This window comes from Nipponia nippon, unplaced genomic scaffold (assembly GCF_047370975.1).
Source record: "Nipponia nippon isolate SJK-2023a ecotype South Korea unplaced genomic scaffold, ASM4737097v1 scaffold_2, whole genome shotgun sequence".
In the NCBI taxonomy this organism is placed as follows: Eukaryota; Metazoa; Chordata; class Aves; order Pelecaniformes; family Threskiornithidae; genus Nipponia; species Nipponia nippon.
Window position 1 is genome coordinate 17911670 of NW_028262336.1, and position 21841 is coordinate 17933510.

Here is a 21841-nt window from a genome sequence, read left to right on the forward strand (position 1 = left end):
AAAGGTTACAGGACTAGACTTACAGCTCAAAAGTTTGCACCTTATAAACCTCTCATCTTCAATACTACATTCAAAAGGTACTTATGATTTCAAAGAAATTGCAAATCAAATGATTACACGCTACAGGAAATTAGATAAAAGAGAAAGGCACCACTTCAGCACCATAAAGAGATTCTATTCAGCTATTATATTAATAGCAAAACCCCGTATTTCGATTATAGCTTCTGCAGGTATAAAATAACAGGTTTTAGACTCTACTTTTATTGAAGTGCATAGATCCACAAAGCATTTTCAGACCTGCAAGGTGTTCTAAAGTCTTGTAATCATTCAGCAAAGCATTTGGACAGCACATCTTTAATTTTAAGCAGAGGAGTGACTGCACATGTTAAAATATGTTCTAGACTATGTAGCACCTTTCAGAATAAATTCAAGCAGTAGAATTAAGTATAAAATACGGTTGAACTTCTGTACCACTGAAATCAACACCAAAGCTTTCGCATTTTTGAAGCCAAGTCATGAATTTATTCCTCATAAATTTAGTTTTAATTTCTTTACGGAATCTAATGTAATCTTTATGTTAACATTCTATTATGTAAAATGTAATGCTTTTTCATTTCAGATTAAGATAAATGTCTTAGAAATATATCCTACTCCAGTGATAATGCCCTTCTTTTTGTAAGGAATGGACATTTTCCTGTCTTTTTTCCCCTCTAATTTAACTAAAATTAAAATATCGTGCATGGTATAATTGGAAAAATCAGGGCACTAAAAATGAGCATTTTTATTAGCTGTTACAGTAAGAACACCTACCACAGCAACTGCATATTGCACTAACAACCAAACAAAACTACAGTACGCTTGAAGCAAATAGTGGGATTAGATACATACATATAAAAAAAAAATATATAAAAAATGTATATGTATACATACAAACACACAAACTCTAATAAAAGCAAGTCACAAGGTTTATGGATTACTTCTTCCCTTGCCAGCCTCTCAACACCCATAAATGCTCTTCCAAGATATTCTGCAACAATGTTTTCCAAATTAGATTGCAATAAGCATTTCAAATATTATTCTTTTCCTTTAATAATAACATACAATTTTATACACAAGAGCATACTTCAGTGAACCCCCCTGAAAAAAGATTGTATAATAATTAGAGCTGAAAACATATATTCCTAGCAAATATTTTCACATTAAAATATTAAAGGGAAATGGTTTTAAATATTTCTTTCTTAGAAAAAATTATGCAGAACCACGAGTTCAGGAAACATTTTACCTTTCTTGTCATCGAAGTACAGTGTCTGTTGAGCTGGATTTGACCACTGGAGGGAGGTGTTATCATTTTGATCGACCCTGCAGGTCAAATTTGCTGTTCCCCCTTCAACAACCGTGACGTTCTGTGTAAGTGGAAACTGCCCTTGGCTGCCTGAGGAGGGAGGGGAGGGGAGGGGAGGGGAGGGATGGAGAAGGGAAGAGAGAACGAGGAAAAAAAGAAAGGATTTAAGTTGTAGAACTGAATTTATTGCAGCGACTTCCCACAGTGACAGAGTCTGAATTCAGTGGGATCTATTCTGACCAAAGAAAGGTAATAAAATAAATTGAAAAAAATATATTCACAATATATTCTCTGTATACAAGAAACAGTAATTAAGAAGTAGGTGTTTTTCCCCCTCTTTTTTCCCCCTTGTAAGTCATGCTAATTAGTTCCAAAGAAATACTCTGCAATTTTATCTCCTCAGACATACCCATATATCCGGGATATGCCTCCGCATAGGGCTCACGTGCTACGTACCTACATAGAGGTCTCAGTACAGATAATATAGTTAAATGGCTGTTGAAAACATCACTGAAAGCATAACGTAAAAATCTGCACAGGATTTTTAAAATAGAGGGACACCCTATTTTAAAATTATTGACTCCTATTGACTCCCTGTTTCTTTTCTACGCTTTTTAAAGAACTCTCAGGACGATGTTTTTCCTGCCAGGTTTGGAAAGTTGTCGGAGAGCAAATGTAGTGTGAATCTAATACTCGATGCATCTTCTGTTGAGGGAATATAACCTGATCTCATATGAAAATGGAAGTGGTGATGTAGTAGGTCTCTTTCACGTCTGTGATTCTATCCCAGAGCATTATGAATCACATTAAGTGCTTGCTGAAAAGTCACTGGGAAGATTTCCAAATACCTCTACACAATACAGGAGCAGTATCACCCAGGTTCCTGAATCACAAGCGTTTTCAATGGCATAGTTAGACTAAAGTGTTTATGTATTGTGAGAACAGCACACACCTTGTCAAACAGCACAACACGTTCTGACAAAGAGTATCGCAACAAGGGAGCACAGTAAAAACATGGAAGTCATTCTTAACATGGGTGGGGACAGAAAAGTTCTTCAGTAATAAGCAAGGCACATCATTATCTGGGAGATATTTTATTCAAGGATACGATGCAAAAGACAGGCAATCCAACAGTCTAAACCAAATATATGCTGCTTTCTTCCCCTCCTTTTATACAGGTTCTATTAATACAAGAACCACTTAAGGGCAGGTAGAGCTGCTAGCATAAGTAGTATAATACCAAGACTGACACTCAAGTGGGATGTGTCAGAAGTGAAAAATCTCTCTACAGTCCTACGGTAGCGAACAAGCTCATAGACATGTCATAAGTACATCAAGGAAATTATATATACAATATCCACTAATTATACGAATATGGAATCACAAATCCAGCATAAAACCTTCACAGAAACATCCTGCTTTAGTGACTCTCATCAGAGTTGTTCCCAGCTACGTTAAAGTAAGGCATGCCTTCTATATAGAAGGCATGATAATATAGAAGTCTATTATCTAATACACAGGTTTTCAGATGACCAGAGTAAGGAATTACTAAATAAAAGATTAACAACTGACTTCTATTTGACCTGCTGATATTGCCAAAAATGGAATTCTAGCCAGGTTTTGTTAGCTATTTCCCTATGTAAAATAATTTTGATGGTTTTAGGGCTGGTACAGAAGCATCTACATCACTGAAACCATTAGTGTTTAGGTAGTCTAACACTCTCCACTGTCTTGGTTTAAAATAAATAAATAAATAAATAAATAAATAAATAAATAAATAAAGGATTTCCATCGAAATGCAAATGTGAATAACTGGTATAATTTTGTATAAATATCAACTTCCTGCAGATGTCTAAAGATCAAAACTTACTATGTACTGATATTTACTATAAGAGGGTATTTACTATCAACAGGATAACAGATACAGTAAATAAAAATAAGGAATATTGAAAACACCATGGCTAATTTAAATGCTGCAAACAATAAATGCCAAAATTCTCATGACATCCTCTGTATCTGACACTTCATTAATCAAACCCTGCTTCTTGAAAACCACACGTTGAGAAATACTTGATGAGTGAAAAATCATAAACAAGGATGGGGAAAAAAAAAGAAAACAGAAAAGATTTGTCATTTCCTTCCATTTCTCTTCTTTCAATTCCAATGTGTCAAGGAACCTCAAGATATTGCATAAATTGCTTATCGCTTAAATTAGAATTTTAAAAATCCAGAAAAATGCACACAGCCTGTTATTACTTCCACTAAATTACAGGCATCTTACCAAAGAAATAACCTTTTAAAGTATGAGTTGTGGATAAAAGGCTATGTGGGCTAAAATATTTTCTGCATACAAGAAGCATTAAACAGAACCTAGTGCCAGAGATTAGCACAGTGAAATCTGTCATTTACATTAAAGACTAGGAACGGAAGATAGTTTAGTAACAATTGCTGTAATGATTTAGGACCCTATTAACATGATTTGGGAGATCTCCCCAGAATTACCCTCTATTCTCTTTCTGATAGTATAGTTCTTATCATGAAGGTATCAGTGTATATGCAGTCTATCCATTGCTAATGATTGTCAAATCATAGACTTGTTTGACCAGAAGAGTAGTTAGTAGGTAAACTTTTCTGAACAACCATTTAAATGAAAACTGTAAATGCCATGATCTGAAAGATGACAGAAGAACTTTATTTTCTCTGGCCACTCTACTGCATGCTGATGTTTTAAAAGCAAGAATTAATCTAGCATATAAAAGTGAAACCAAAGCATTCATCCTATCCCTTACCAATACAGAAGCTGTGTGGATCTGGAGAAGATGCACATAGCTTCATAGAAAGCTTGGAATGGAGAAAGAGGTACAGAAAAAATGAGCCATTTAATCTGGAAACTAGCCCAAGTGGAAATAAAGGAGCCTGTGCGGAACAGAGAAAAATAGACAAAGCAAGACCAAAAGAATGGATAGTGCACACCTCTTAATAAAGACCAAAATTATTAGTCAGTGATGGGAAAACTAAGACAAAGAAACATTTCTGAGATTTACTTTATTGTTTGTATCAGCATCTAACTCGGGTTATTGAAGTAGGAACTTTGGGGCTAGAAGGACTGGAGAAGGTTGCAAAAGCCTATACCAGAACATTACAGACAGCATCAACATTGTGCCATTTAACACAGCATTATAAGTGTCAAAGAAGTGGTTTTATGCCACTAAAGATTAGAACTGGTCCTGGGGGGGACTGACAGTATTTTGCAGGAGAGGCCTTGTTTCTGTTGAATAGGTAGGTAGCATGTGGCTAGGAAGCATGCCAGCGAAGCTGCCAGCCCATGCAAACGCTCAGTGCAATGGAGAACCCAGGCCATCGGTGATGCAGACAAGGTGTCCTCAGCCAGCTCTAGGTACCACCATTGAGCTGCGGGGGCAGCAGCCTCCCGCTGCAGCACAGTGAACCAAGGCTGGATGCCACTGACTGGAATCACATCATCGGTCCCTGAGGCACTTGCTTTGGAAAACAGCCTTATACCTGGGATAACTTACCACCACTGCAAAAAACCATTCATACTCCCAGCATTGAGTATGCTGGTTCTGACCCATGTGAATGGTCCCATTAAGTCAAGCCTTAGTGATGAGCCTTCAATAAGAAAGCAAGCCTAAAGACACTGCCAGATTGAGTCCAGCAGTTAAAAGAAACAGTTTTCATCATCGTTTCAACAACTGGATGCTACCACTGTGGTCCTTTAGTGTGAATAGTTCTTAATAGAATTATTAAACATTCTTGTCTTAATTTCTTCTTTAACTCTGGGAGCAGAGATTGAACAAGACAATGTCCTCTAACAAAAGCATTACGCCTTGACTTAAGTTGTCCAGTAATGGAAAACTTAGTGGCACCTTTGGTAACTTATTTTAGAGAGCAACGGTCATCATTGTTTAAACAAGAAAACAGGATTTTATTCCCTGTCTGAATTTGTCTCGCTGCAGCACCTAGCATCCACTGGCTCTTGTTATATCTTTTTCCCTGATCTGAAGAGCCCTCTATTATCAGATTTCTCTTTCTTTTGTAGGTACTTAGAGACTGTGATCATATCATCCGTTAAACTTCTCTTTGATAATCTAAATAAATTGAGCTCCTAAGTCCTTCTGTAGAAATCATGTTTTTCTAATCCTTTAATTAGTCTTTGTCTCTTCTCTGTGCCCTCTTCAACTTGTCATCTTTTTTCTGAAGTGTGCAGCCCAGACCTGGAAACCCCACTGTAGCAGTTGCAGAAGGAAAAAATACAAAGGTGATGCCACTTCTCTACCAGCACTTCATATTATTGTTTGCACACCTAAATGAGTCCCCTTGGCCACAGGGTCAGATGGAGGGAGACCCAAGTTTGACTGATGCTCTACCATGATGCTGGTGTTTTTTCTCAGATACCACTCCAAAGACAACCCCCCATCCCAGTTCTCCTCCTGTAGCTCTTAGATGTATGTCCCTATGTTTCACTGGACTGAAACATGTTTCTTTGAGCCCAGTGACCTGTGCTCTTCATTATTTCATATACCCACAGTCTTTGTGGCATCCACAAATACTGCTGGCAACAATTGTGTTTCCCAGAGCATTTCTAAAAACCAACTCTGAAAACCATCCCAATAGTACAGTACCAACCGCTTTTCCTAAGCGGACAAATGCACAGAAACGTGACTGTTCAGTGGTGAGTTCTTGTTTATCATTATGCTTTCACCCTGTTTTTTCAAACAGTTCTAATCTGTTTAATGCTTGTAAGGTTGGTTTTGAATAAGTTTGGTTTATTACTCAAGATGTCATGCTATTTCAAGTCAAAGGCCTTACAGTAGTCAAAAATATTTTAAAGATTATGGTTACCTTTTTCTAGACATAACTGTAATTGAAGAAGTCATGAAAATATTAAATTATTCAAATATTCACTTATAAATATATTCAAAAACATATTGAAAATAAAGTCATTCCTAACGAAGATTTGTTTTAAAACAGAAGTTTCTATTAAGGCAGAAAATTTAAGTACAAACTAATGTTCATATTTCCTTTCATGCTGGTAACATCAGTGAGGCATAATCCCATGAAACTAAAATATTTGAACAGTATTCCTAAATCTACTATTGACTTCTTACGTGACCTCAGGCAATATATTTAATCTACGTTTTGCTAACCATTCTAAACAAAAGAAATAATGATGCTTATTAAACTTGTAAAAAGATTTGGCTCAAAAAGGATTAAAAAATATAAATATATTTTTTATTTCTTATTTATGTGCTTCCACTTCCTCTCATCTGATTTCAGTCCATACTGCTGCTGCTATGAGACAGAGAAATGTACTTATGGGGAATAAGGACTTGAAACAGTGATAAAATAAACTTTATAATGCTTCCATGTGAGTTTATGGATGAAAATTTATATTACTTTGTCGCATACATTGTTCAAATCACATGTATCTTCTGGTTTGTGCATATATACTGTTAAACAACACTTCTATACTCATTCCACAAATGATTCGAGATAATTTCTATTCTCCCCATCTAAACATAGCTTCCTTCTTTGAGTATAAGTCCTTGTAAAACCCAAGTTAATTTTAAAAATATAAATGTCTTTATTTGTGGAATTTTTTTTATATTTGATGCACAAATTTTGCACACCATCAAGAAGTAAAATAAAAAAGACAGTGGATTTCCAAGAATTTTAAGACTACTTCCAGATTTTAGTAATGAATTCAAGTCTACCTAAATCTCTTCAGTTTCTGAACTGGACTCACCAATGTCACATACAAAAATTCTTGCATCATACTTAATTTACCTTGCTGAAAACCAAAAATGATGATGGCAGTAACAAAACCGCACTCATACAAATAACAAACAATACTGAACTAAATTGTTCTTTACTCCAGCAAAACTCCTACGTGGTCAGTATGCGTGAGCAGAAAGGAATAAAGAATATAGCATATGACTTGATAATAATTGATTATACGTTAAATTTCAACGTCCAGTGGAAAACCTCCAAGCACTTCCTGCACTGATGAGCAGTGCTTTAAGCACTTCCCAGATACATCACCTTCAGGCTGCACTGTGCCAGCTGAACAATCCAAGGTGTTTTATTTGCCTCCCACTGGATGGCCCCTCCATTCCTGGAACAACTTGGCAGCCCTTCTCTTCCTTAAACACAAGCAGCCAGGATGCTACACTCCACTCCAGAAATCTTAGCAGTACATTATACAACAGCACTGGTAATTCCTTTTTTCAGGGTGCAGGTATGGAAAAGACGCCCAGATTTGGTACTTGTACCAAGGGCAGATACTGAGACTTGCTTTAAGGGATGCACCATGAGAAAAGCTACCATATGGGATTACATGATGATGACGGGACACTGGGCTTGCAAAGGCCAGGGCTCTCTTGAAAGTACACACCCACATGCACTCCAGGCTTTTGCTGCCTGTCAGCTTTTAGAGAATGCAGAAAAAAGCATGAGGCTGATCAACACCAGGAATATGGGAATTATCCCCATTTAGCTAAAGAAACAGAAGGTAGGAGTGTAAGATGGGGGAGTAAGAAGGTAAAATAGGGCAGGGGAGGGGGGAATGAAGTTATATCTTTCACATGAATTTTAATTTTCACTAAAGAGAAATCCCCCCTCAAATGCTACTTAGTAAGCATTAAAGGACCATTTTTTTTATAAACATCTAGAAAATGCAAAACAAGTAAATAATAAATACTCTTCTGAACACAGCTTTTTATGTAAGTTCAGTACAATTTACTTCCTACTTTACTATTGACTGAGGGAATTGACAGGTATGATCGAGATAATGAATGTGACTCAGACGATCACCATTCTACAGACAGGGCTATCCGTCCAGCTTGCTTGCTCTCTTCACAAAAATGGTTGGCAATGACACTTCTACCCTCCACTGGCAGGGCGGGTAAATCAGACACGTATATATCCACTACAGTATATGCAATTACATTCTGTTCCATGATCAAACCTTGAGGCAAATCAAACAATTTTACTGTCTGTCTGGAGTACACTAACAAAGAAAGAATGAAGAAAAAAAAAAAAAGTACTGATGGCCTACATTACAATTCCCTTGTATCTGAAGAGGAAGCAAAAAGTCTCATTGGAAGACACTACAAGGTTATACAAAGATAAATTACAATAAGCAATGAAGCTATTGCAAAAAGGCGGTAGCATCTAGATATCACTGTCACTATGCTGTATCCCAGTCCCTCTGCACATTTTAGGGAGCTTTGTTAGCAAAATTATTTCAGATTATAGATGGAGCTGTAGTTAAGTATATTCTATCACAGGTTGTTTTTGCAATGCTTTGTGGAGGACCAATACTGCTTTCCAGTAGAATTGACAGGCTCATATCTCATTAGCTAAAAGCTGTTTTCAGTCAAGAAAGGCGCTTTTTTTTTTTTTTTTCCACCCAGAAATCATGGCTCAACTGCTTTTACAGATTTTAAAACTGATTTTTATCTCAGTATGAGACAAGACTATGCAGAATAATTATCGTTACTTGGTCCAGTTCATCTTGTGAGTTCATCTCATGTTTACTTGTTTATGTTTGGGGGTTTTTTGTACTTCTTGCAATTAAAATGAAAGCTCTTTAATGATTTCAACACTTCCATTTGATGCTTAGGTTATATATTCTAATGAATTTACCAGGCTAATTATAAATATAACTTGGTGGCTGTAAGCACCGAGAAGACATAATCCTCTTTTTACTTTTGTTTCTGCAGAGGTCTGTTTTTGCAGGAAACAGTTATGTTATAAACTAAGAGATTTTCACAGTATCAGTGCAGCAAGCTTTGCCTACTCGTGTCACTGTATATCAGAAAGCCATAACATGGGTGTGGACTAGTATTTCCTCTAACTTTTCAATAGGAATGAATCTCCTCCTCTATTTTTTCAGCACAGATACCGTATAGAAGTTTAGTGTCCTAGAAATCTTGAAGGAGGAAACTACAGAAGTTGTTGGCCCTATTATCTTATTTCATTTCTAAGAACAGTCTTAAGAGTATGGTAAAATATTGACTACAGATTAAAGAAGATAGTTTAACTCCTGATACATAGCTGCCTGCTTTGCTTTATTTTAAAAGACAAGACGACAATGTAGCCTGCATGCTAAACTGTATTCATACAGCATTTTTAAAGAAAGAGAAATTTGCCTGAGCATAATTTGATACACAGAGAGTCTTTGGGTCGATTGGCCTTTCCTAACTTGCTGTCTTAAATGGCAATAATTTAGTCCCGTATCTGGATAGCATATACTTTTTAGAGTTGATCCCCAGAGAGAATGTCCTGGAAGTTGTTTGCTCACTGAAGAAACATTGTTTAAAAAAGAAACAAAACAAAGAAAAAAAAAAAAAGATTGTGTGCTCTGGTAACTATTACATGCTCCAGTAACAAAACCACTTGCAGAGAAAATTAGAGTTAATGAGAACACTAGAGAAACTTACTACAGAATGACAGTTTTAGGAGAGAGAAAAGAAATAGCTCACAAAATAACTGTTACCCCCAAACTGTGCATTCAAGGTCACTGGGCTTCTTTAAATGTTTAAGCAATTACTAAAATAATCCAAAGGACAAGAGCACGCCGGTACAGCTGCTGATTTCAGACTATAGAATTTATGTTAGACAGCAATAACAGAGAAGGAGAAAGCCTTTGTTCCTTCCTTCACTCCCTGTGTTTCAGGTGTATGTTTCTACAACAGCAGCTAACTCAAGATACAATTGATTTGGACTATATTTCAGTGAAAGAGATTGCAGATATAAATTTGAGAAAGCTGCATATTGAAGGATAATTATTCCATACAGATAAACTGGAAAAAGTGTGAGAGAGACAATGGAATAAAAAGTACGCACAAACAGTGCTATTTCCTAGGAAACTCACATAAATGACTATTTTTCACTTTTTTCAGACTATCACCATGATATTATTTGCTTGTGAATGGAGAAGAGTATCCAGTGATTTTATTTATTTATTTGTTTGTTTGTTTATTTATAAAGGGGAAAAAGGCATTCCCCTCCACCACTCTAAATTCCCAAAGGAAGTTACAAACCCCAAAATAATTAAAGTGAACTTCATCTTCCCATAACTGCGGTAACAGACTGCTGAATTTTCTGTTTCTCATAAATGCAAATATGGTTTAAAGCTTTCTGTCACTTTCCGCTTTAAAGTGCTATGCTCAATTCTTTATGCCTCAACAAACTGTAAAGCCCTTTTTCTCTAAAAGCAGAAAGGTACCAAATTCTAACATGAAGAATAAGGAATTGGGCACTTTCATTTCTTGGAGGATCTGGGCCTCATAGTCACCACATTTCCATTCCTAGTCTGTAAAATGAGAATAATGGCATTTTCTTACTTCACATCAGTGCTCCAAGAAGAAAACACACAAAAAAATTATACAGAAGCCAGATAATAGGATAATGGAAGAAATACACAAAGCTATGGTGGAGACAAATATACATACACGTACAATCCTATCAAATCTACCTCTTGCTACAAAGTTAGAACATACCATGTGCTTTCTTCTCCCCCAAATCCAAGCATTTCATCAAACTAACTGGTACTTCTTGCAGTTAACACAACCAAAAAAAGTAAGGTAGGTCACCTCACATGAAAGTCAGTCTAGAACCTCCATTGGTTTAAGTCAGTATCAGGCACTACTATCAGTTATGTACTTGGGCATTTGTGCTACTGAAAGTACTCTCTGTTACAATTATTTCTCTGTTCAATCTTCTCATCCGAGTAACAAATTCAGTGAAGTTCTGGATATATAAATTTAATTTTTCTTAAAAGAAAATTAAAGAGCTGTAAACAGGTGATTTACCAGACTTTTAAGGATTGACCATCAAGCACACCACACAGTGTTCTGGGAGGTGCACAAGCAGGCAGTATAGCTGATGGCTTTGCATGAATGTGTGCTACTGCTTAGAGGCAGGTTTACAACAAAGGTGACTTAGTGATAGAACTGAAGATAGGGCTCTGAGTTTTTCAGAAATTGAAGAATATTTAGGGGGTTTAAGGACAAAGTGAAATTCATATTTGGAAATGTAAAGCACATCAACATAAACATGGTAAGATCATAAGCCAATGATGATGTTTCTACAGTAAGTAATGAAACTAACATAGATAAGAAATTTAACTTATAAAATTTATTTCCAATAGAAATATACATGACACTCAAGCAATATTAACCCATCTCAAAAAAAGTGACTTTTGCACAGAACAGAGGAAAGCTCCTATCTCTCCCAATGTAGGCCTTCCTCAAAAAAACATCATACAGGTAAAACAGTAGCCAGTCAGCCTATACTGCTTGTATTTCATAGAATCATAGAATAGTTTGGGTTGGAAGGGACCTTTAAAGGTGATCTAGTCCAACCCTAGATGTCTGTGAAGAACACAGACATCTTCAACTAGATCAGGTTGCTCAGAGCCCCATTGAACCCGACTCTGAATGTATCTAGGGGATGGGGCATCTACCACCTTTCTGGGCAACTTGTTTCAGTGTTTCACCACCCTCATTGTAAAAAATTTCTTCCTTATATCTAGTCTGAATCTACCTTCTTTTAGTTTAAAACCGTTAACCCTTGTCCTATCGCTATTGGCCCTGCTAAAAAGTTTGTCCCCATCTTTCTTATAAGCCCCCTTTAACGACTGAAAGGCCACAATAAGGTCTCCCTGGAGCCTTCCTTCTCTTCTCCAGGCTGAACAACTTCAATGCTCTCAGCTTTTCTTCATAGGAGAGGTGTTCCATCCCTCTGATCATTTTTGTGGCCCTCCCCTGGACCTCCTCCAAAAGGTCCATGTCTTTCCTGTGCTAAGGACTCCAGAGCTGGACGCAGTACTCCAGGTGGGGTCTCACCAGAGCGGAGTAGAGGGGCAGAATCACCTCCCTCGACCTGCTGGCCACGCTTCTGATGCAGCCCAGGATACAGCTAGCCTTCTGGGCTGTGAGAACACATTGCTGGCTCATGTCTGGCTTTTCATCTATCAGTAGCCCCAAGTCCTTCTCCGCAGGGCTGCTCTCAATCCCTTCATCCCCCAGCCTGTAATGATACTAGGGGTTGCCCCGACCCAGGTGCAGGACCTTGCACTTGGCCTTGTTGAACCTCATGAGGTTCACACAGGCCCACTTCTCAAGCTTGTCCAGGTCCCTCTGGATGGCATCCCATCCCTCAGGTGTGCCAACCACACCAGTCAGCTTGGTGTCATCTGCAAACTTGCTGAGGGTGCACTCAATCCCACTGTCTATGTCATTGATGAAGACATTAAACAGTACTGGTCCCAATACGAACCCCTGAGGGACACCACTCATCACCGATCTCCATCTGGACATTGAGCCGTTGACCACTACCCTCTGGATTCGACCATCACCAATTCTTCATCCACCGAACAGTCCACCCATCAAATCCATCTCTCTCCAGTTTAGAGCGAAGGATGTTGTGGGGGACTGTGTCAAAGGCCTTACAGAAGTCCAGACAGATGACATCTGTAGCTCTTCCCTTGTCCACTGATGTAGTCACTCCATCATAGAAGGCCACTAGGATGGTCAGGCAGGACTTGCCCTCGGTGAAGCCATGCTGGCTGTCTCGAGTCACCTCCCTGTCCTATTTGCTATGTCACAGTTTTGTATTTTAGTTCAGTATCAAGAGTGGTTAATACAATCGCTTCTCCAGACTGCTATCTTAATACTGTGATTTGAGGCCCTCAAAAATTGACCACTGCACTGCAACGTACAATCTGGAGGCAGCACTCTGCCTGAACACTGCTTTCAGTCTTCTGATTAATTGCTTACCTACAATAAATAATCAGTTAAAAGTATAAAATACTCTGCTTTGGATACTCCTCTTTTTCACTGTGGAAAATCTCCACAGAATAAAAGCCAGGTAAAAGGAATAATCAGGAATTGCAAGCAAAAGATCTGACTCTAGTTATGTGCACACGAAGCTTAACAGTTTACCCAAATGGCTACAAAAGGAAGAGGAGAACTTAACGTTGCTGATTTTTCTAAGATGACTGTAACAGAACCAGGGTTGTCCACACCCAGCATCTCATCAGTGAGCCAGCAATTCTGTAGCATGTGTGCCAAAAAAGCTTTGACACCACCATCATTCTGATGTGCAACCGGAGAACAGGAAAACTATCTGAGCCTAAACACCATGAGAAGACTTACACCTATATGTCAATTTAAAAGTAAAGCATGCAGCTACATGTGCTATCTGACTTATATTGTGAGTTCTTTGTACATCACATCAAACAACTATCATGCAGATGTTTAGCAATGATAAAATATAATTTAAAATATACTGTCAATGTAATTGGAATACAATGTATTAATAGAAATGATCCATTAGCAAATACTCATAACAATTCTAAAACTGACTGCAACAAAATGCAATCTAACGCAAACAATTTTCACACATTTTCTGTCCTGTCTCCATCTGATAACTCATTGCAAGCCACAGATGTTTGGGACTGTGATGGAATGACCCGGCCATTTACCCTCTTAAAGTCCACTGCACTTCAACAAGTGCAAAAATCCCCAACCAACCAACAACAACAACAAAGAAATCAAAAAAAGAACACAAGTGTTCTGATGTACTCCAGCCTCACACAGCATGGTTCCACTTTGTGGAAATCGTCACAAGGCCTGAATGAATATTTTGTATAAGAGATTTTCTTTCTAGTTCTGTACACTCAAAATATCCAGAAAATACTGATAAGCATTCAAAAGCTTACATGTTTATCTGAACATAATACAAACCATGCCTACTCTTTTTCAAAGTGCACATGGTTAACACAAGTTCTTTTTATTTAAAAGAACACGAAACCAAAAATTACTTAAAATGAGATCAATGTGGGTCTATAATTACATATCTTAATACTCTTAACAACAAATCTTTCCAGTTATCTAGAAAGTAAATACTATGAAAGGTGCCCTAAAGAAATGCCCAACATTTACTGCAATACATTGATAATCCTCTTTCAAGCACGTTCCATCCAGAAGCAGTTTCACAGGTAAATGAGTGGCGTAGGGAAGAACATGAAATTGCCAATCACAGTGCTGCAACAATTATAAATAGGGGAATCTAATCCTTCTCAAGGAAGGTATTCCTAGAAAGATGACGTAGAATCATAGAATCATTAAGGTTGGAAAAGACCCTTAAGATCATCGAGTCCAACCGTTAACCTATCACTGCCAAGTCCACCACTAAACCATGTCCTCGAGCACCACATCTACTCGTCTTCTAAATACCTCCAGGGATGGAGACTCAACCACTTCCCTGGGCAGCCTGTTCCAATGCCTGACTCCCCTTTCGGTGAAGAATTTTTTCCTAAACCTGAACTTCCCCTGGCGCAGCTTGAGGCCATTACATAGATATGTACCCTCAAGAATGTCCAGAAAGTTAGTTATTGAAAGGTCACAGAAGCACTTTATCTTCCTGGGATGACATTTGAAAGGTGATAACCAAGATGAGACGATGTCTGTCTCTCCCCTTGCAACAAGAACAGTTAAAGACAAACAGCTAAGAAATAAGAAAATTACGATCATATTCAGAGATGCTCACAAGTAGACAAAATCACTCACCCAATCCTAGACTGAGGTGTCAGCCGGGAGCAAGTGTTCTGAAAAATGTTGCACAGGTACTTAGACTCTTTAGGATTAGTGTGAAGATTCAGCCCATCTAGAATAATGCAGGCTTTGGTGTTGGGTTTTTTTTGTTTCTTTGGGATGGTTTTTTTGTTGGTGTTTTTTGGTTTGTTTTTTTGTTTTTGTTTTTTAATAGGAAGGGAAGAAAGCTAGGTTGCCACATCATTTTGTACAAGTTGTTCTTCCAGAACTGATAACTACAAATATTCATATACAGAGCTTCAATATGGAGCACATAACAAACAACAGCTAATGTACCAAAGCAGTAAATGAATCCTTTCCACAGACCTCCTAAATCAGATCCACAGGTTGTCTCTTTAATCCTGTATGTTTCATCTTTTCTGTGAATTAAGAATTCGTGTAAGCTATTAAGTGTTAACAGCTGTCACTGCCTGGTCAAACTGTGCACCGGACATTTGCAACCGTTGCTGGATTCTACATGCTGAACTCATGTTACTTATGTTTCCTTACAACTTGGTAGTGCTTAGCATTGGCTTGGGTGAGCGTCTCTCCAAAGGCTACTTGTATTACCCCTTCATTCAAGTCAGATACCCAGCTGATCTGCTTGCAGAACCTGTGCTGATCTCGCAGATACTTCCGTAGCCTAATCATAGCCTTTCCCACAACTCTACCCTATTTAAACGTTGGCTTTAAATACTCTAGGGATAGATGAGAGCATATAACCTTAATATTGGGTGAAGATACTTTGGAAAATAGTAAATTTGTTGGAAAAATGTAATGTTTAAGGAAGACTGAAACTACTAGAAATTCAGAAATAATTGAGAAAATAATTTTGGCTAGAAGAAAAGTAGCAATGGACTGAAAACATTAGAAATATTAATTTTTCCCTAACTGTTAAAGGCAAACCATTTTTGTTCAGAAAAATCAAAATACTTTGGTTTTCATTTTTCTAAATTAAACATTCCACCGAAAGAGAATTACGCAACCAAGAAAAAAATGCAATTAAATCAGTAGATTTGATTCATTTTTTTCCTCCTCATTTTGCCACAACCCCTTTCATCATTTCCTTGCTCCCACCTCTGAAACATTTCAAATCTATTGGAAAAAATGCTCTCAGGCTTTCCAGCTATTGAGTCATTATAAGAGAAAATATTCTTGCATCTCTCCAGAAATACAGTTTTCCTTCATCCTTAAAATAGATAACGGACTTTGAAGTCCAACATGCAGGTAACCCATCTGGCAAGGGCATTATTTTTGTCTGTCTGTTTATCTATGCTCTCTGTTCAATCACTCTTTCCATCTGAGCAGAACACAATCAAGGCTTAAAATCCTTCCACTTTTATCTTTGTTTTGCCACTTTCTGAAATTTCATCCAAGAGAGATGTTAAAAGACAGCAGAAGAGGCAGCTATGCAAGTCAGCTCCAAGTAGTGCTGTTCTTTGAACGTCTGTAACCTCAAAGAGTATTCAGGAATCCCCAGACTGCACCACCACTGAAGTGCTTAGCCTTATTTACAAATACTCCTGGCAAAAGCTCACTCACCACTTTAAACCTTCTGTGTTTAAACAGAAGCTGGAATTTTTCACTGTACCAAACAGCTGTGCAAAAGTGAAAATGAAAACTGTTCTAGGTTTGCCTTACTACGTGCCCACACAGTTGCTTTTACTCTTGTCATTATATATAGAAGTAAACGCGTATCTTGTACATTTTTACACACATATACACAAACAGAAGGGGGGATGAAGAACAGTGATATAGCCATCAATAAAAACCCACTTTTTTTCTGTGAATTTAACTTTTCCCTACTTCAGACTGTATATTTTAATTAGAATAAAATGGCGTATCTAAACACTGATCTTACTGCCTCTGGTTTGGAAACAAATCTGAACAAGATTCACCTGCTGCACTGGTACATTAAATAAATCCTTGCTACCTGGACTACCAAGACTTTCACTAATCTGTTCAGTTTGCTTCAGATCATACGTAACCCTCAAAGGTAAATGAAGAAAAAGCAAAGGTACAAAAATCAGAGTTTGATCAGAGACACTACATGTGGTGTTGCACTTACTGTTCTGGTTACCAGATTACCAGTGTTTTTCAGTGAAATACTCCACAGTTGTCAATAGTCCCGATTAAAATATCCTAGTGGTAAATGGGAATCAATATCAAGAAGTTAGATACTTGAGTTCTCTCAACATGACACAATATGGACAAATTAAACACTCTTTCAAATAAAATCCCTTTAATAACAAATACTTTTACTGTAAAAACTATTGTGAAGGGGGGCATGTGTGTTAAAAGGCAGTACTGTCTTAAAGGTGGGAAATACCGTGCCTGCAGATGGTTTTGATCCGAAAAGGCACTCCCTTAATGACTTTGTGTTGATCAATACATGGACAGATCCCAGCCAACAGCAACGTTCCCTGAAGAAAGCAGTTCTGATTCTCACAGAGCAAAAACCTGAATGATTAATAAAAGGTCTTCCACTTGTGATCATCTGTATACTGACAGAGTTTTCATTACTGGTGATTTTACCCACCATGTCAACATTTACCTTCTTTGATGTTTGACTCTTTTTGTAGTACAGAGGAGATCTCTGAAATACAGCTCTGCTTAAGCAAATGAAAGTTCCAATTTGAAACAACAGTTTCAAAACTGACTTAATATCTGATTTTTTCCCTTTTTCAGTTTACACGATAAAATAACACCACGGATTCCAACCATATATATATATATATTGCTGTATATATTTACATATATATATATATCTCACTGTGTGTATATATATCACTGTGTATATATATATGTCTGTTGCTGTATACAGTTCTAGTAGCCCTTTTGAGCCTCTGTGGCACCACACTACAAACAACAAAATTACTTAGGCCAGACTACCCTTTCAGGTACCAGAACCCAGGCTTAAACTAAAGAGGTGAAAAGCAGTTTACACCAAATGAAGATGTATATTCTCCTCTGTCCTCTACCCTCATTGCTTCAACACTTGCTCTTTTTCTCTGTTGTGTGTCCTGACATAGAAGAGCCAATTCCCTTCCAACAACTGTCCACACCCTATTTGTATTTCAGAAAGACAAAGGAGGGTTCTTCTGGTCCAAGCTTCTCAGTAAAGTGAATATTTTCTCAGGTGACTGCTTTTTGTCAAATTTCATCTGGGAACCTAGGTGACTTGCTCCTATGAGCAGATATTAGAAGATTAGGATTGCATCCTGCTATTCTTTCATGTACCTGTTCCCTAATGAGTCTTGCACGCTGATCAGTTGTAGATGTGGCTCTAATTTTGTGCAATTTAGATATCACTTTATATAAAACTACACAAGACTTTGGTGTACTTTGAAATAAAATCACTTACTCTACTGACTTTCTTTTTTCCTCCCTATGGTCTATGAAATATCTATTGATATGGCAGTGCTGATCTGCAGCAGTTCTCCCTGCTGACTTAGGCCAGCAAGCTGCTCATGAATCTAGCAGATGTTTCAGTTGTCTAGGCCAATGGAAACCTTATGGACCCTTTTTTCTTCATCTCCTCCCAGGAGCAAATGTTAGTACAGCAGATATCTGGATGTGTGCCATGTAGCAACAGAGACAGGGAAAAGCTGCTGTGGCTTTGCTAAGCATGGTGCTTATACTGATTGTATTTTTTTCCAGTCCTCTCTAAGAGGGTTTATTTACAAATGCCACACTCCTCATATATAGCCAAACACTAAATCTGTTTTTTTAATGTATCGCTAGACTTCTTTTGTTGATCCTTAGATTAATAAACAGATGTAAATCAGAAAGATACATTCATATGTTAGACTTCTTTTTCCCTGCCAATACAAATTTAGAAGTGCCTAAATGCAGGTTGCATTTAGCATCGTGTCCCTAGTAGATTGTACGGACTGTCTCAAGGAAGCTGTTACAGGGATTCAGGTATAAGAACAATTTAATTTTTTAAAAAATTTAATTTAAAATAGATTAATTAAAAAGAAATTATATGCCTGAATTCTCTAGCTGCCCTCAAAAATAGCTATATAGAAAATAATTTTTTTTATTATCATTTGACCTTGCTTTCACAGTAGATGGAAGGAACAGTCTCTTATTAAAAATCTCTAAGTTTTTATTCCAGAATCTGTTTCTTTTTTTATTGTGACTTTTGGATCACTTTTATTTGCGAGAATTTAACAAGGAGTCTGTGATTTCCAGTGGTTTATGAATAAAAAGCTTCAACCCAAATATCATATTTGTCTGAAATTCTTGTTTTTACTGCTCTTAAAGGTAATAAGTTGCTATAACAAAAGGAATCCGCAGAAAAACATTTCCCAAATTTCTTCACTTTATGCATGCATGAGATGTATTTTCAGATACGGGAATTCGTTAATCCTCTCTCATGAGCCAGTTAAATTCTGACTCCTCAGAAAGCACAAAAAGGGACAGGACGGGTATACATTGTGAAGCCCATGGCAGAACTAGGAACTCTGTTAGAACCGACTTCTGAATTTCTGCAAGAGGCAGTAAAATGTTACCATTAGCTTCAATGTCACCTGGACTGAAATCTTTGTCTCTTTTTACCCAAAAAGCCTATTATATGTCAACAGATCAACAGAATAACTTTATTCATCAGTTATTTTCAATTAGAAAAATTGCATATTTCTTAGGAAGCAATTCCAACTCCTCACAACAACAGGGATGTCAATGCAACAATGCAAATTTTCTGTCTTCCTTAAAATCATATTTGGGTATGTCCTCTTGCATAAAGAATCCCTTATGGATCTGGAATGAGATTCACAGTTTAATTTGATTTTTTGCCTTTTGAATGCAGTTAATTTATCAGCTCCATATAAACACTGATTTTTTTTACAGCTAAGTTCTACTTAAAATTTATTTATTTTTATTAAAAAAGGTAAACCTAGGAGCTACAAGAGCTGTATTACTGCTTTAGTATAGAAAAGTTTTAGCATATTTTATAACATGTGAAACACAAGGGCTCTCTACAATAACAATTTTTTTAAAAATCCACTGAAATGTAAGAAATCAGCAAGTATATTGATATGTGCATTAAAGTAATTTTCTAGATCAGTGAATCCATGTCAGTAATGGTTGACTAGATTTCCTACTTGGCTGTAAGAATATTTTAGTTGAAGCCTTTTATTTTATAATTTACTGAATTATTCTAAAGGTTATTTGGTACCTAACAAAATGTTGACTTTAATTAGTTTCTTCTAGAAAAGAGAGAACAACATTCATTCCGCACATTGTTGAGAAAATGTTTCCTTGTGTCAAATTTGCAGGATAGCCAAAAATTCTGTTACTGGTCACATTAGCATTACCTTCTCCTTGCATTTTACATAATGAATTGATATAAATATGTTTTTTTTCAGGATTAAATCCCAACATTATTTTCTCATGACCAAAAGGCAGGAGAGCTAACATACATATCTTTAAAGCCCAGCAAGGAAAGTGGCTGTAGAGTGACCGTATATCAAGAAAAAAAGTGGAGTGCAGTTGAAGGTTTGCTTGTTGAATGACAAGCTTCTTTGGAACAAGCTTTAATCTTGCTAGCGTGGGCATCAGTAGCTCAGATGACATATCCACACATGGTTATTACCTGAATCAGTGGCATACCCACATGCCCATACAAAAAAGAAACTCTGAGTTCACTAAGGGGTGTTGCAATGAGAGTCAGGAAGAAGAAAGACGATTCAGCAAATGAGGATAAGCAGCCTGCACCTTTGTGGCTCACGGAGTAAGCAGCAGCAATATTCATGAAAGGAACATATGGGGCAATCACAGGTGTGCCGCTGCCTTAATCACCCTAAAGGATGAAACATTTGAAAAACTAACAAAAATGCTGTTATGCAATTAGGAAATGTAAAGAAAAGAAGAATTTCTCAATTGCATCTATTATTGTATAGCTGTCAGGTTAGCAGCCTGGCAATTTGTGAGCTGCACAATTGCATGCAACGTTTATGTGATTCTTCTTGCAGTCGGTTCTACTGAGTGTTTCTTAATTACATTAGTATTGAGTGTTGATGGGTTTTCGTCATAAGAAGAAAAGGCAAACAGAGCAAGCGTGAATTAAAATGCCTTAAAATATACTACAAATTCATTTTTCAAAATGTAGGGGCTTGCTCACACTCTGAAAAAAGAAAAATCTCCCACTTAGTAAAGAATTCATTACGTGGCAGAGGATGATATCTGAAATCACAAAATGAGATTTGTGAAATAAATCACAAAACTGATTTATCAGCTTCAATATAGAGAATTTTTTTTTTTAATCCCAGCAGTTACCACAGCTAGCCTAAACAGACACACAGCTACATCAGGGAAATACAAATGCCAAAGACCACACTTGCATATCAGGAGAGGGCAGGAGAGGGGAGAAGGAGACACAATGACTAACATCCATTGCACAGATTGAGACAACTAGACTTTTTCTGGAGAGCCGAGTGAGTTTCTCAGGTGAAGAAGTGGAAGAGCGGTACACTGAATCAATGTGTTTCAAGGTGGAGTAACATAAGTTAAACGTGAGGTTTTCAACTTTTGATTTTTAAAATAAGTTTTTAAAATACATTGCATACGACTGACTCTTGGGTTTAGGTCTTCAGAATGCACGTAATCATTTTAGTGACTTTCAATCACAGTCTGTTCTGTATCTGAGTAAAATAAGTCAAATTTTTCTAGCTGGTCTTTGGTTTGTTTGTTTGGGGTTTTTTTCGTTTTTTTTTTAAACCTAAACAGTTGAAAATGCAACGTGAATATTTCTAAATCTTCTTGCCTGTTTACATTCAACTAATTTTTTTCTTTCTTTTTGCACAAAGAACCTCTTTCTTGGCATTCATCCACTCCGCAATCAGAATCCTTGCCTAAAAGACTATATATG

General features: G+C 37.2%; 1 protein-coding gene across 3 annotated transcripts in view; it reads right to left on the reverse strand.

Annotated features, from left to right (window-relative positions):
* The window catches only part of CADM2 (cell adhesion molecule 2), a 673388-nt gene that overhangs the window by 184524 nt on the left and 467023 nt on the right, over positions 1-21841 (reverse strand). For all 3 annotated transcript variants that reach the window (XM_087757917.1, XM_087757916.1, XM_087757918.1), the window contains one exon: positions 1283-1432. In XM_087757917.1, coding sequence (XP_087614043.1) covers positions 1283-1432 — 150 coding nt within the window. The remainder of the gene's footprint in view (positions 1-1282; positions 1433-21841) is intronic.